General features: G+C 37.9%; 1 protein-coding gene across 1 annotated transcript in view; it reads left to right on the forward strand.

Moving 5' to 3' along the window:
- Positions 1-16,124, forward strand: part of GORASP2 (golgi reassembly stacking protein 2) — a gene marked incomplete at both ends in the record, with an annotated part of 31,337 nt that extends 15,213 nt beyond the window's left edge. Inside the window, 8 exons of the mRNA XM_084229104.1 lie at positions 1,031-1,234; positions 1,682-1,768; positions 6,245-6,375; positions 9,684-9,816; positions 11,273-11,396; positions 13,095-13,181; positions 14,139-14,249; positions 15,787-16,124. Coding sequence (XP_084085230.1) covers positions 1,031-1,234; positions 1,682-1,768; positions 6,245-6,375; positions 9,684-9,816; positions 11,273-11,396; positions 13,095-13,181; positions 14,139-14,249; positions 15,787-16,124 — 1,215 coding nt within the window. The remainder of the gene's footprint in view (positions 1-1,030; positions 1,235-1,681; positions 1,769-6,244; positions 6,376-9,683; positions 9,817-11,272; positions 11,397-13,094; positions 13,182-14,138; positions 14,250-15,786) is intronic.
- Between the last annotated feature and the right edge of the window lie 607 nt (positions 16,125-16,731).

The raw sequence follows: 16,731 nt of genomic DNA on the forward strand, positions 1-16,731 counted from the left end.
CATCAGTTAAGGCCATTACATAGATGTATGGCACAGTTTGTAAAAATAATCATGCGTTAGTAAGCGTATAAAAATGTCAAATATATACAATATAAATGCGTAATATATATACTAGCTACACACCCCAGTGATTATCTTAGCAGAGTAGAATCACTGGCACTTTTACTTTATATATTATTATATGCAGAAAGAAATACTTAAGATGACAAAGATACTTTTTAAAGATATCAGACTTTCACAGGTTGTTGACAAATGGATTAATAAAGCCCACATTTTTAAAAAACGTAATGGTTTTATTGGAGCTAAGTTCCATCATATATAAATAATTTTTTTAGAACTTGACAGATTTGTTCCAGAAGTACAGAATTAAAACCACTTGTTATAAGCTGTTTTCACTTTACTTGCAGTAAAGTTGTATAGGAAGGAAATTTTATAATTTCATTAAAAAAAATTCTTATGACAACAGCTATTTGGTTGGTTTATTTTTTCACAACAGTCACTTAAGTTTTTTTCATTACTTATCAATGCCTCATACTTAATGGCCTTTATTCATTTGTGTAATGAAATATTTAACATACTGCTTCCATTATCTTTTCCTCTCAGTTCCTAATAAATAAATAAAGTATATACTTAGCAGTAGAATAGGAAATTAAACTTTCACCCCAGTAAATGTTTTAGATTTTAAAATCAGAGTCTTATCAACTCTTGTTAGTAATATGACTTCTTATGGAATATTTTGTTTTTCATCACTAAAGTCCTAGATCATGCCAATGATGTTGCATTGCAAATTCAGGAATCCATAGTCAGCTATTAGAAAAAAATCAGTCAGCAGTTTCTGCTAACATAAGAGTTGTTCTTAATTTCTTGACATCTTTTACTTGGGGGACCATTTGAATGTTAATGAAACCTTTGTTGATTGTTTTGCTATGTTGATTATTAAATGTGCTCCAGTAGGGCCATAGGAAGCTTAAGCTGAGATTAATTAACACTGCATTTTTATTGAAGGAAAATTATTTCTATGTATTCACAGAATAAAGACAATGACACTCTTAAGGATCTACTGAAAGCAAATGTTGAAAAGCCTGTAAAAATGCTTATCTATAGCAGTAAGACACTGGAACTTCGAGAGACCTCAGTCACACCAAGTAACATGTGGGGTGGCCAGGGATTGTTGGGAGTCAGCATTCGTTTCTGCAGCTTTGATGGGGCAAATGAAAATGTTTGGCATGTGTTGGTAGGTATCAACTGTGAGTTGGTACATGCAACTTAAGAAGTAGTGTAGAAAGGTGTTTTAATAGTAGTCTCCTATTTGGTGAGATTGTAAGGATATATATTAGGCTAATTTTAATTTCTGAAAACAGAATTTATTGTTTTTAATATATGTATTATTAAGAAAATCTTGAGCAAGGTAAGCAAATACAGATGCTTAAGAACTGTTTTTCTAATGACTTATGTTAGAATAAGATATATTAAAGTAGCTACAGAAATATTTTAAATAGTAAATGTGATTTTTATGCTTGGAAGATTTAAATATATACTGTAGTTTGTGACATCTGATATCTCTAACAAGACAAAAAGATGGAAGTTTTAAAATTCATTACATTTAAATACTATGAATTGCAAAATTCAGAACATTATTTTATATACATTAATTTTGGGGTATGTTTTTGTGTCATACTAGGAAGTAGAATCAAATTCTCCTGCGGCATTGGCGGGTCTTAGACCTCACAGTGATTATATAATTGGAGCTGATATGGTCATGAATGAGGTAATTAATGTATTTATTAATAACATAAGTTCATATAACATTTTCTCAATGTTTACATTCAGAAGTATATTTACATACTTCGCATTTACTATTGAAATTTAGGTCTTTGCCTCCATGTATTAAACAGAACATCTGGGAGGTTATCTTACTAGGTGTAGCTATGAAGAAAAACATGCTGAGTGACAGTTGCACAGGTTGTATGTACTGTATATAGAAATTTTTTATGTACCTCAAGGCTAAATTAAATCCACATTTTGGTTAATAGATTTCATTTTTTCTTTCCTTTTTTGGCTCTTAAAGTGACAAAATCGTCTCAATATATTAAACAAATCCTCTTCCTCTTCTGTTAGCTAGTGAAAGTATATATTGCTAAATCAAAATTGAGAGAAAAATACTCTGCCATCTTGGCATCTGTGGAGGCCTGCTGGAAACAGGACTTCTCAAATGTGGTTGGAAGCCTATGGCCATTATTGCTGGCTACCAGCACAGCAGGGCCTCCTGAACCAGAGCAAACATACAGCTCTTCTTAAAACTTGAAGGTGTTGGGCTTCCCCTGGGGCGCAGCGCTTGAGCACTGGGCTGCAGAGTTGCCCTCAGCCTCTGCAGCGCCGGTTCGATCCCCTGTCACCAGGCGAGGGTCCCACATGGCGCGCAGACCTCTCCTGCTGCCCACTGCTCCCCTCAGCAGTGTATCATCAATCTGCCTGTTCTGTTCCCCGCTCTGACTCTGGTGAATTCTCTCACCCTCCCACACTTCTGACTGTACCCAGTGCTTGTATAAATAAATAAATAAATCTTAAAAAAAAAAAAAAAGAAAAGAAATGGAGAAAAGTAATTAAAAAAAACAAAAACAAAACTTGAAGGTGTTTTACTTGAGACGAGACTGAATTCTGTCTAGATAAGAAATATGCTCATGTGTACAAGGGAAAGAACAACACAGTGACTCCTGGTGGCAAACCAAATAAAACTAGAGTAATCTGGGGAATGGTAAAGTATGAACATGGAAATAGTGGCCTGGTTTGCACCAAGTTCTAAAGCAACCTTCTTGCTAAGGCCACTGGAAACAATCCATGTGATGCTGTACCCCAAGGATTTAAACATATTGAAAAGCTAATAAGAAAAGTGAATTTGTTCTCTTGTTAAAAAAGAAAAAGAGAGATAAATAAGGTGACTAGATAATCAGATCTTAATAATGGAGAATAAAAGCAGAATATGTAGAATTTGGGTGTAGAAGGGTTTTACTAAAATTGCTGACTAGTTTTTAGTAGAACCAACATAAGGCCTTGTACATAGTGGGTAATTAATATATTGAATTAAAACTTGCTTGGAGTATTAGTTTTAAGGAATAATTTTTTTCCAAGCCAAACTGTATCCAGCTTTATTTACATATTGTTTATGTAATACTTTACATAAACAATCATGATGTTTCAGATAGGATATGGGCAGATAATCATTAACAGTATACAGCAACTTGCAAAATCTTCCATTCAACAAGCTACCAAAATCAGAAAGCCATTATAAAACCTAATGAAGTCTTCATTTGATGCTCTGAACAGGGAAAGTTTAGAATGAGAGTTGACATTTCACAATTAGCATGTAGTTTAACAACTTTTCAAAAGCCAACCCTGACATTAGGTAATGAAATGAAAATGGCAGATTTCTCAGTCTGAAGAGGCACAATCTAAAAAAGGAACTGCTCTTTTTTTTTTTTTTTACATTGTTGTTCATTTTTAAACTATTTGCTTCCCTCCAACCCCTCAGGTGTAGTCCCCATGGTATTTCCTTCCCCAGTGCACCCCTGCACCATCACCTCAGTCCCCTGTGCTTCTCCCTCCCTCCTTCTGATCCATCTCCCTCCACCTCCTCCCCTACAGTATGTCTCTGATTTATAATTGTCTGTTTTTGCTTTGTTGTGTTTTGTACTGTTATTATTTTTTTACACTGATATCTTACTTGGTTCCCCTATATTCTTGCTATAAATGAAACCATCCAATACTTTTTCCTTCTGGCGCTTTTCACTGAGCATAATTCCTTCTAGCTCCATCCATGTTGCTGCGAATGGCAATAAGTTTATCTTTTTTGATTGCTGACTAATATTCCATTGTGTATATCATACCACATCTTCTTGATCCAGTCATCTATTTTTGGGCATTTGGGCTGTTCCAGGTTTTACCTATTGTAAATAGTGCTGCAATAAACATAGGTGTTCTTGTGAATCAATGTTTTTGTGTCTTTTGGGTAGATATCTAGGAGTGGAATTGCCGGGTCATATGGAAGCTCCATTTTTAGTAGACTGAGGAACCTCCAGACAGCTTTCCATAGTGGTTGGACCAGTTTGCACTCCCACCAGCAATGTAGGAGAGTTCCTTTTTCACCACATCCTTGCCAACATTTGTTGTTGCTAGTTTTTTTAATATGTGCCATTCTTACTGGTGTAAGGTGGTATCTCAATGTGGTTTTGATTTGCATTTCTCTGATGATAAGGGATGTTGAACATTTTTTCATATTTCTGTTGGTCATTTGCATTTCCTCTTTAGAGAAATGTCTTTTAAGTTCTGCCCATTGCTTGCCTGGATTGTTTACTTTGTTTTTGTTGAGTCATGTGAGTTCTTTGTGTATCTTTGTGATCAGTCCCTTAAGGATCACTTGTATGGAGTGCAAAAATTTTTTCCCAGTCAGTGGGTTGTTTCTGTTTTGGTTAATGTAACTCTTGCTGTACAGCAGCTTTTCAGTTTGATGTATTCTCAGGTGTTTATCTTTTCCTTGACTTTCTTTGCTTTGGGTGGTGAGTCTTTAAAGATATGTTACTGAGATGTATGCTTTATAGTGTTTTACCTATATTCTATATATTTCATGGTTTCAGGTCTTATTTCCCAGCCTTTTATCCATTTTGAGTTGATTTTTGTGCATGGTGAGAGATAGTGGTCTAGTTTCATTTTTTTGCATGTGGTGGTCCAGTTTTCCCAGCACCGTTTATTGAACAAACTGTCCACATTCCTTTGCATATTCTTTGCTCCTTTGTCAAAGATTAGTTGTCCATATAAGTGTGGCTTTATTTCTGGGCTCTCTATTCGGTTCCATTGAGGGATTGCTCTTTTAATGGATGTCATCTCAATGGTGACATTAGAAATTCCAGATTGCCTGACATGTGGTCTCTGCATTTTTTTGAAGTCGGGTCTCGATAGGTCTTGATAGGTCTCTCTGGGCTTAAGGGAGTCAAGTCTATGCTGAAGACTAAACAGGAGAAGAGGACCTCAAAACAAATTTTAATTTTTCCCCACTACAGGGTGTCTGCCAAGGTGCCTAATGCGTGCCAAGATCAAGGAGTTCCTCCCCATAGGAACCAAGAGGAAGGCTCTCAAAATACAAGGGAAAAGTTTTTTGCCCCACATCAATATAGCTTCAGAGACACTCTATTAGTGACATATGCACTTCCCTAAAAAAACAGCAATAAAGCGGTCTGTGTGCTAACAACATAGCTTAAAACAAAATTCTGCATTTTTATAAAATTTGAAAATAGTATTTCAAATTGTACAGTCATCGGAAGCACATAATTATCAAAAATGCACAAACTCCACTTTGGCATCTCTAGCACCTTCCACTTTCTGTTTTGGCATCTTCATTTTCTGCAGTGCTTTATTCCCATCCTTGCCAACACTAGCTTTACCCTTTTCCCATTGGTACCTCCTCTCCCTTCTTGGCAGGATCCATTTTAGTCTTGGACTTTGGCTTTGGTGGAGCAGGTTTAACAGATCATCTTACAGACATCCTTTGTGGTCCGTCCTTTATCTGGGCTTTATGTCCTTTAGCATCCCCTTCAGCCTTTCTCTTGAGTGTGGTGGCAACAGGATGTAGGCACTGGACATAGGGATGCAGCAGCTTGGGCTTTGTTCAGTCTGGGAGTTGTTCTCACCTTCACATTGCTTCAGGAAATTTTATGTCTAGGCATAGGACCCAGAATCGTATAGTAGGTCCGAGAATAATGTCATTTTGTTTAACATCATTTTTTAAATAATGTCTTGTTGATAAAGAAAAAATCCCGGCCAGTCTTTAATGAAATAACATTATTCTAGAACCTGGTTTCACTTGTTATATGTCATTTCACTGAAAGTAGAAATTTCCAGGCCTCCTTGATAGCTTAGGGGTTAAATCTTAGCGCTTTCACTGTGACGGCCCACCTCAGTATTTCAGTATTTCAGTAAATCTGCCTGCTCTGCTCTCCACTCTGTCTCTGGTGAATCTTCTCACCCCCCCACACACACACCTCTGGCCTACACCCCAGTTCTATGCAAAAATAAATAATTTTTTTTAAAAAAATGAATAAAGTAGAAATTTCCAAGAACCTGCTGATGACATTGAGTACTTATTATATTTTTTAAAAAGTTTTCCAGATGATTTTGATATTACCCAGTTTTGAGACCCACTGTTTTAAGTTCAGTAACATAAAAACATTTTTCTCCTGTGATGCTTTTGCAGTCTGAAGATCTGTTCAGCCTTATTGAAACACATGAAGCAAAACCATTGAAACTGTATGTGTATAATACAGATACTGATAACTGTCGAGAAGTGATTATTACACCAAATTCTGCATGGGGTGGAGAAGGCAGGTAAGGCCATTTTTTAAACTAAGTAATAACTGCTTAAATTTTCCAGTCAAATGTTATAAACATTGATTGTTTTTATTCAGAAATAGTTATTGACTTATTGTAAGACTTCCCTTGAGAAAAGGAAAGAGCTGACCTAGAATATTGAATCCAGTAATTCATTTCTTAAAATACATATATAAGGAATTTGGTATATATTCTGTATAGTTGATCCTCGAACACATGGGGGATTAGGTCATCTATCCCTACACAATTAAAAATCTGCTGTGTAACTTTTGACTATCCCAAAATTTACTAGTAGCCTGCTATTGACCAGAACCTTACAAATAATATAAATAGTTAACATATATTTCATATGTATCTATCATATATATTCATAAACTGTATTCATAAACAAAGTTAGCAAGAGAAAAAATATTAAAATTATAAGAGAAAATATATTTACAGTACTATCTGTTGGAAAAAATTGTGTATAAGTAGATTTATGCAGTCTAAGACCTAACAGCCTTTTTGTTGTTATTAATAAAAGTTTTCAGCTTTGTTTTATTTTTCCAATTCCCCCCTGCCCCAACAGTGGAATCATACAATATAACTTTATGTAGCTGCTAGGCATTTTCTTAGCACTTGTGGGATCTTTTGGCTTTTGGAAATGAACAGGCTGATTTGAACCAAAAGTTTGACAAATTACTGAATTGCAACAGCAATATAGAAAACAAGTTAAAAAGAAGATGAAGACAAGCAAATAAGCAAACTTGATAAAATCAGTTCCTAAGATTATTTATCAAGTTAGTTCCTAACTTCAAAAAGCCAAACCAAGTCAAAGTGTGCTGACTTAACATTGCTTCTTTATGTTTTTTTTAATAGTAAATATTTTTATAGTGAGTACAAAATAACCTTTTTTAGGTCTTTTTTATAATTACTTAATTTATGTAGCTTGTCATTATTTTGAAAACCCTAGTAACCTTTTTTTAATTTGAGGAATTGTCACATAAGTCATAATTACAGTAAAACCCAGGGTTCAGAAACATTTCCAAATGTTTTATGAAAGTTCCAGCACTTGTAGAGGGAAGAGCACAAGGGACAGTGGTGATGGTTCACGGCTCCTGTGATTGTGGGCAGCTATAGGGACTGAACCTGAGGAGAGAACAATGATGTAAAAAAGTTAAAAAAAAGAAAAAAAAGTTGCAGCACATGCTTAGGGAAAGGATAACTTAGTTAATTCAGGCAGAGAAAGAATTTGCTCACAGTATCTTTTACTACCTGAAATTCAACAACTGAAGATATTTTGTCACTAAAATGCTAAACTTGTTGGAATTTGGGGTAAAAAATGAGATATAAGTATAATGTTAAGAATCTAACCTGTCTGGGATAATACTTGATCAAGTTGTGATAGTACATTGTCCAGGTTTGTAAACAGAAATGTTATCTTTTCAAGGCATTCAAAATTAATTCAGAGGGACTGCTTCATATAAGCTAAATTTGCAACAACAACCAAAAAAACTGCTTTATTCGTTAGAAGGATAAATTTTCATTTTACAATAGAAAAATACCACCTTCCAGTTAGAATACTTAGGTGAGATTAGTACCAGAAAAGTGATTGATGAGCTTGGAATTTAAGGGCAAGGAAGAGAGTCTATAGATGTTGAAATTCAACAGCAAAGAATATCTCTAGTTCTTTAATTTTTAATTATGTTAACTAAATACAGCTTCATTTTTGTTCTTGGAGCCCTTCTTTTCTAGTTGAGTGGAGATTATTACTTTTCTTTGGAAGACATTTTTCCTCTTAGTATGGTTTAATAACAATGCTTTAGATAGTCTCATGTACCATTTCCCTGAATCTGCCCTCTTTTGGCCCGTTGTATGCCTCCAGTTTTTATTCTTTTCTTGGAGGTTGACCACATTTATTCAGTGTATTTCTCTTAGTTTTGTTCTTGGACTCATTGTAGAGTGTTCTCTACCACCACTTAGTTATTTTGATTAATAAGTACTTCATTTTAAAATGCAACTACCTCTGACAGGTTATCACTGGGTTAGTATAAATTATTTAATCTTGGACCTCCCTGGTGGCACAAGGGGTTAAGTGTCAGCACTATGAAGCTATTGGCAGCCACTGCAGCATTTCAATCCCCAGCCAGGGAGCTAGCTCACATGGTACAGCAGACCTCTCTTGTCTCACCTGCTGCTCCTCTCAGCAGTGTATATGTCAGTCCACCTGTTCTCTTCCCCACTCTGTCTCTGGTGAATCCTCTCACCATCCCCCACCCCCCACCTCTGGCCTGCACTCCAGCTCTTGTATGCATAAATAAATAAATAAATATTTAAAAACAATTTTTACTTTTTTCCTCTAAGTCTATCTGAGATCCAGTTTAATGGGAATTACAGTTTTGATGGTAAGAGGGAACAAAAGCAAGAGGAAGGAGTAATTTTTTAATATGAAGCATCTTTTTGAAGTCAGGTTTGGATAAGGAAGAACAGAAGTTGGTTACTGACTGCTCTCTTAATGAACAGCAGACTCTGGAAAAAAGCAATGTGACCATCTTATTAGCAAGATGCATCTGGTGGCAGTGGGGAGATGAATTAGAAGGAATCTGGATTAAACTCTTTTGTGTCCGATTCTGGAATGTGTAAATGACATTATACAAAAGTCTTGGAGCTCTTAAGTGGAAAGACTTTGTGTTGTTCATTCAGCTGATAATTTAAAGTGCCTGCCATGTTCCAGGAACAATTAAGACAGTAAACAAAACAAGATATTTGCCCTCAAGGACCTTAATATTTTATTGTGAAGACAGAAAACAAACATATGCAATATGTTGGATGGTGATAAATAATTGAAGAAAAATAAGTATAGTATCCATGATGGTGGAAACAGTGCTGTTTCATAGAAACTTCTGATAAAATGAGATTATCTTATTAAATGAAAGAAAGATGTTAATTAAAAGAAATTTGAGGGGGCCTCCCTGGTGGTGCAAGGGTTAAGATGCAGCCTGTGAAGCTGTCCGTAGCCTCTGCAGCAGGAGTTCGATCCCCAGCCAGCCAGAGAGCAACACACATGGCGCAGCAGACCTCCTGACTCACCCGCTGCTCCCCTCAGTGGTGTATTTCAGTTGATCTGCCTGTTCTGTTTCCCACTCTGTCTCTGGTGAATCCTCTCACCACCCACACCTCTGGCCTGTACCCCAGCTTTTGATGTATAAATAAATAAATCCTTTTAAAAAAAGAAAGAAATTTGATTCTTTTTATATTTCAAAATCTCAAAGAAATGCAAGCTATGATTGATAGAACTAACTTAAAAAAAAAAAATTGTTTCATAGCCTAGGATGCGGCATTGGATATGGTTATTTGCATCGGATACCTACACGGCCATTTGAAGAAGGAAAGAAAATTTCCCTTCCAGGACAAATGACCGGTACACCTATTACTCCTCTTAAAGATGGGTTTACAGAGGTAAGATAACTTTACTATTTGATTATATCATTTTTTCCACCTAATGGGAATTGTCAATATGTGTGACAGTAGCACTAATTGGATAGGGCAGATGATGAGTTGAGTATTGATTGTGGTGAATCTGATATTCCTGTAGGAAATGCAGGTGAAAGTGAGATATATGGCCTACAGTTAAGGGAGAAAGGACAAAGCTGGAGTTACAGATTTGGGAATCATCAGCAAAGAGAGGCTAATTTAACCCAGTGAGCATGGATAAAAATTGTTGAAGAACTGGTCCTGGATAGGTCAAAGGACTGAAGTCAGAATATTGAAAATCCCTGTCATTTAAATAAATAGGCAGAGGAAGGGAACCCAGCAAAGGAAGTTCAGAACTCCAGAGGGAGAACAAAGCTTCAAGGAAAAGGACATAGTCAGCTATATGAAGTACTATAGAGAAATTCATTGAGAAAAATGGTAGAAAACTAAAACATGTCCTGGACTAGAGCAAGTTCAGAGACTCAAAAGGAAAATGCAGATACCAAATTACAGGGGGTGGAGAGTAAGTGGCAGGTGATACACAATTTGGCCATCCCTGATTGTAGGAGACACTGAGTAGTTTAACCTTTGGTCACTCCCCACCCCTACCATTGGCACATATCCAGTCTGTAGTTATGTGATCAAACTCCTGCTATATCTGTTGTTCCTAATCAGTGCCTTCAGCCTCTTAGGGGAAATCTGAGAAGACTGGAAGGTGAAATTGAAGCTAGGGAAAAGGGCTAGAATATCCGTTATGTTAAAACTCAACAGTGAGGGGGCCTCCCTGGTGGCGCAAGGGGTTAAACACCACACCATGAAGCAATCCACAACCTCTGCAGCTGGCCAGGGAGCAACCCACATGGCGAAGCAGATCTCTCCTGTCTCGCCCGCTGCTCCCCTCAGCAGTGTATTTCGTCAATCTGCCTGTTCTGTTTCCCTCTCTGTCTCTGGTGAATCCTCTCACCCTCCTGTGCATCTGGCCTGTACCCTGATTCTTGTATAAATAAATCTTTAAAAAACAAAAACAAAAACCCTGATTTCTTCCAGGAGTAATAAATTAAAAACAAAACTGGCTGAGGTTTCAGAAATGAGAAAAACAGTGATGTTTTCATAGTTGTATAAAATGACTTTTAGGGTCTAAGAAGGAACAGAGTACTTCTTGCGGGAAAATAGCTACAAAAGTGTGTATAGTGGGGCACATGCCATGTGTTGAGAGACTGGAAGTGACAGGAATGGGGAGATATTTGCAGTGTTTGGTCCTTAGTATGCGTCAGAATTGGAAAGACATGTCTGAAGGCAGAATTGCCTTGTGAAAGCTTTTCACAGCTAGCATGTGATTAAAAAAATGTATCTATAGAACAAGTGAGTCAAAATTTATATTTTCTTAAGTAAACTTGAATAATTTTCTGTTTTTCTATTTTTTTTCCCTCTTTCTCGGAAGGTCCAGCTGTCCTCCGTTAATCCTCCATCTATGTCAACACCAGGAACTACAGAAGTTGATCAGGGTCTGTCTGGACTTTCTATTAACTCAACTCCACCAGCCGTCAGTAATGTTCTCAGTACAGGTGTGCAGGAAAATATATTCTGTTTTAAGTCTGCTTTGCTTTACAAGAAATTCCTTTCTGTTTCAGCTATAGAATTTTAAAAATTAATGGCTGTATTCTTTGAAAACTGTAAATGTGCTCTGCATTGACAGGCTCTGTCTGTGAAAGCTAGTACTAATTCCCACTCAGATACACACAGGGCCAGCCCTTACCTCCTCTTGGCATGTTTTAGATCCTGGGCCTCTTCCATATTATACAAGTTGTACCTTTAAATTCTGTTTAAGTGCTCTGTTGACTCAACAAACATATATGTGTAGCCCCTAGGTATTAGTCACTGGGGATATAAAAGAGATCAGGATCCCATTCCTTTCTTAGGGACTCTCTTGCCCAGGGGACATGTGCCTGCCTATCTCCCACCTTTTCTTCATTCCTTGTTCTACCTAATACAGTCCTTTTTGTTTGTTTGAGGGTTTTTTCCCCTCCACAAAGCACTGTAATGCACATAATATGCAATGCACCCATTTAAAATATATGGCGGTGTGTTTTTTTTATTTTTGTTTTTGTTTTTCAGTATAGTTGCAGTTGTATAACCATCACTTCAATCAATTTTAGAACATTTCTTATCCTCCAAAAGAATCCTGTACCCCCAAAAGTGATTTATCAGTTACTTCCCATTTTTCTCCAGCCACCTACCCTTCACCCCCCTCCTACTCCCAGCCTAGGCAATTATTAATCTACCTTTTTTTTTTATGTATTTGCCTAATCTGGACATTTTATGTAATATGTGTTGTCTTCTGTGACATTTTTCTCTTAGAACAATGTTTTCAAGGTTCATTCACTTAGAATATATGTTTCAAGGTTCAATTTTAATACTTCATGCCTTTTTATGGCTAAATAACATTGTATGGCTATAGATACAAACTCATTTTGTTTTTCCGTTCATCCAATGAGGGACATTTCTACACTTTGGCTATTCGTACATTTGTATACATGCATATTCTCTTTCACAGAACAGCATTCACTATTCACAGGGCATATCCTCCCTTCTCCCAGTGGTCCCAGGTTTACATGAATCTCTTAGTTCAGGAGCTCAAAGAGATTGACAAGAATTCTTGTGTCCCATTTCCAATTCCTAAAACAGTTATTTAATCTAGCCTGTTCAGGTCAACTATAAAACTCCTGTCCAGTGAGCTTAGCCAGGGTTGATTTGTTGAGCCTCCCACCTTCATGCTCCTTTTTCTGTTAGTGGCTTTTGTCAAGGACCATGGTCAGATTGGTAGATAAGCTATGACAGACAGAACTGTGCAGCCAGAAAGTAGTACTGGTTGGAGTCCTACTGAATGAAGACCTGATCCTCAGGAAAAAAGACAAGGCTAAGGTTTTCCTAATCTAGTCTGTTCATTCTTTTAGAAGATTTTACCTTTTGGGCCTCCCGGTTGGTGCAAGAGTTACAGTGTCAGTACTTTTCAAGCTATCATTAGCCACTACAGCATGAGTTCGATCCCTGGCCAAGTTGACCCAGATGGCGCAGCATCCCTCTCTTGTCTCACTTGCTGCACCCCTCAGCAGTGTATTTCCGTAGATCCACTTGTTCTGCTCCCCACTCTGTCTCCGGTGAATCCTCTCATGTTCCCCACACCTCTGGCCTACACCCCAGCTCTTGAATGCATAAATAAATAAAAATAAATATAAAAAAAAAAGATTGTGCTTTTATTGTAGGTGTACCAACAGTACCATTACTACCACCACAAGTAAACCAATCCCTCACCTCTGTGCCACCAATGAATCCAGCTACTACATTACCAGGTAATCAGCAAGAGACTAAAGATGTATAATATAATGGCATTATTGATATTTTTCATTCATCTTAAAAAACTGTAATAAACTTAAACCTATGAACTGATTTTTTTTTTTTTTTTACATCTCTTAATCTCATTTACCTCTGCAATAAACTTGTGATAAATGGCAGAAAGTGGCAATGAGGTGTTAACCAACCAGTTAGCTGGTGAGCTTTGGGCTCTTTAACTTACCAACGAACCACCCAACCTTCCCTACCCCCTGCACCAACGCAACATGAGGCAAGAATAAGGAATATATAATAGTTCCATTCTGCAGCACTTCCTATGTGGTAAAGGGCTTAAGTCTTTTGATAGTTCGTGGAAAAATGCATTCTCTAGTGCCTCTAACATTAAATTAGATTTTTGTTCCTCTTTCCCACTGAAGAGGAGTCCCTTTATCTAGCTGTAAATGATCAAATATACTTGCATTGTGAATGTCTTTAGTTGTATAGCTAAAGGTATCATATAGACATACAACATCAACCAAATGTGTTATCACAGAGAGTGATAAAGCAAATGTGGTAAAATATTAACCTTTGGGGAATTTGAGTGAAAGATACATGGTATTCCTTATACTACTTTTGTAACTCTAAGTCTAAAATTATTTTAGAATTAAAAAAAAAGCCAGAGAATCTATAACCTCAACCATCACAGAAAAGCTGTCTTCCATTTACTATATGCTCAGACACTCGGACAGTCATCATCCTTGCTCTCGGGTTTTCTCCCCAACTTCTGCCATCTAATCACTTAAGTGTAGAAAGACATTTTAATTCAATGAGATTTTGTTGTTATTAATGCTGTCATGATATAGTGGGCTTCTAGAATTCTCACTTTGAAGTGGGTAGTGAGTTTTTTTTTTTAGTACACAGAATTGAATTTGTTCTAAATGAAGTGACCTATCTTTTGTTTTCTGCCTTCTCTTCAGGTCTGATACCATTACCAGCAGGACTACCTAACCTACCCACCCTCCCCAATCTCAACCTCCCTGCACCACACGTCATGCCAGGTGTCAGCTTACCAGAACTCCTGAACCCGGGTATGTTACCCATCTTGCCTTCCTAGACTCTCTGTAATAAAAAGCTTTATTCAGGAAAGCCAAACCTCTATTTCAGTTTTTTTTTCTTGAAAGCATAGATCAGTTTAATAAATCTTTGTGATTCTCCTCTGCCTGGATGCCTCTTCTCCCCCATTCTCCTCTCACTGCATTCTGACAGCTCAGACACCATAAAGGCCAGTTGAACTAAAGAAAAGCGACATGGTAGTACTGTCTCTGAATTGCATACCAGTGTACATTCCCCGTGGCTCTGAGTGAACTCCTTGTGGTTCTTCTGGTGTTTTGGGCAGCCGCCGCCTGGGGAGTCGTGGAGTCTGTTTCTCATAGCACAGCTCAGAACTTAGCCTGTGAAACCATCACCATTGCTCAGCAAGCTGGGCTTGTACTTGATAAATACTCTCCCACATTAACAAATATTTTTATAATAAAAACTGTAATTTTTAGCTACAGATAGTTAAGATAGCCAATATTTAAACTGTTTACACTCAAATTTTATGCACTGATGAAAATGAAGCAGCTGAATGTCCCCCAAGTATGCTCCTCATTAATGATTACTCAGATTTCCTTTGACTTTGAGATGGCCACGTGTCAGAACTGACTCTTAATTGCTTATCTTAGAAGTTGGCCCATGGGTGATGTTGTTGAATGGTCTTATTACACTGTGGTGCACTTTATCATGCTTCAGTTTAGATAATAACTACCCCTGTTGTCACACTCACCATCTGCATATATTTATTACCTATCCTCGTTAACCCATTTACTCTTAAAGCACAAGGGCTTAAAGGACAAAGGAAGTACCAATAACTCAAATGAACATTTACTGTCTTAGCACTCCCATTATTACTTCTTTTGTGCTCTGTGTTCTTGATGACTTCTGCTCTGTCCCCAAATTGACAGACTCTGAGAACATTGAGTTTCACCAACCGAGAAGTTACCCTAAATTGGTTGTACAGTCTGTGTCTTAAGGAAGTATGCTCTTTTCCTTCTTCCTGCATTTTTAAATCCTCAGAATAAACTTAGCAACTATAATAGAGTTATCATTCACAAGACTTAAACAGAGGCTAGGTACTTACCATGAGGCTAATGTAAGGGGCTACATGACAAACCCCTCCCTTCTGCACCCTTCCCAGGAAGGCTGACCCCTGTGTCTCATCTTCCTGTTGTCCATCCAGAAGGTACCTCTAACTCGGTTTGAATGTGCCTGGGTGAGCGGAAGTTCTGTCCAGCATTTGGTGTAGCTACAGCACCAACTGGTGGGCTTCTGTCCTTTCCAAATGGAGAATCAGTTCTTCCCTGAGCCGAGAAACTTAGAAGCTAGGAGCTTTTCATCCTAGCTAGTATTTGACTAGGTGACTATTTAACTGTCCTGGCCCCGAACTGGGCTAGCAGAAGTCACTTTGTCTTTTCTCACCTCAGCTTCAATTTCCATAACAAAATGCAAAGAAAAATAGTCATGTGATGATGACTGCTGCTCTTTTAGTGCTGGGAGGATATATGATCTTTGCCATTTTTGTCCTAGGTTTGCCACCTCTTCCTTCCTTGCCTCCCCGAAACTTACCTGGCATTGCACCTCTCCCCATGCCGTCCGAATTCCTCCCGTCATTCCCTTTGGTTCCAGAGGTCTCTTCTGCAGCAGGCTCAGGGGAGTTGCTCTCCTCCCTCCCGCCCACTGGCAGCCTACCCTCCGACCCTATCACCACCACTGCAAGGGCAGATGCTTCCGCACTCACTGTGGATGTGACACCTCCCACTCCCAAGATCCCTACCACTGTTGAGGACAGAGTCGGCGAATCCACCCCAGCCAGCGAGAAGCCTGTTTCAGCGGTTATGGATGCAAATGCCTCTGAGTCACCTTAACTTTGAACTGGTCTTCAGAATGGCGTGGTGTGCTAGTTTAACCACGGGAGTGTGTCTGGAAATGCACACTATCATTAATTTCATACTAGTTTGTTCCGTATCTGTAGGTGTCCTGTAAATAATTCTATGGGAAAACTAAAAAAAAGGACATGGGCTTGTATCCTGCTAAGTCAGGGTGGGGCGCATGGGCTGGGGAGGGAAATGTCAGAAAGTGCTTGTATTTTCAAAGAACCAAAAAAATTGTAAGGGTGACTTGCTGCCAGGTTTCCACTGCCATTCTTGGGGGTGTACGTCTTTGGAAGAAGTGGTGACAGGGTGCCCACTAGGCTCCCTGTCCCCCTGCTGGTCCTTCTGTAAGAAAAAAATATTTTCTGCCTAGTACTCACCATGCAACATTTCTTGTATTTTATAAACTGTTTGCAAGAATGCAGACAACCTAACTAAATCATGCAAGGAAAAGGTAATTTTATTTTTGTCCCCATCAATCATGTGTCTATTAAGGTTTACACAAAAATTCCAACTAAAGATGTTTGTTAATGTTACACAATGTGCACTATTAATTGAACATCTTTTTATTCAGCCTAAACACAGATCCTTGTTTTGAGCT

Source organism: Talpa europaea (genome assembly GCF_964194135.1).
Source record: "Talpa europaea genome assembly, chromosome: 1".
NCBI lineage: Eukaryota > Metazoa > Chordata > Mammalia > Eulipotyphla > Talpidae > Talpa > Talpa europaea.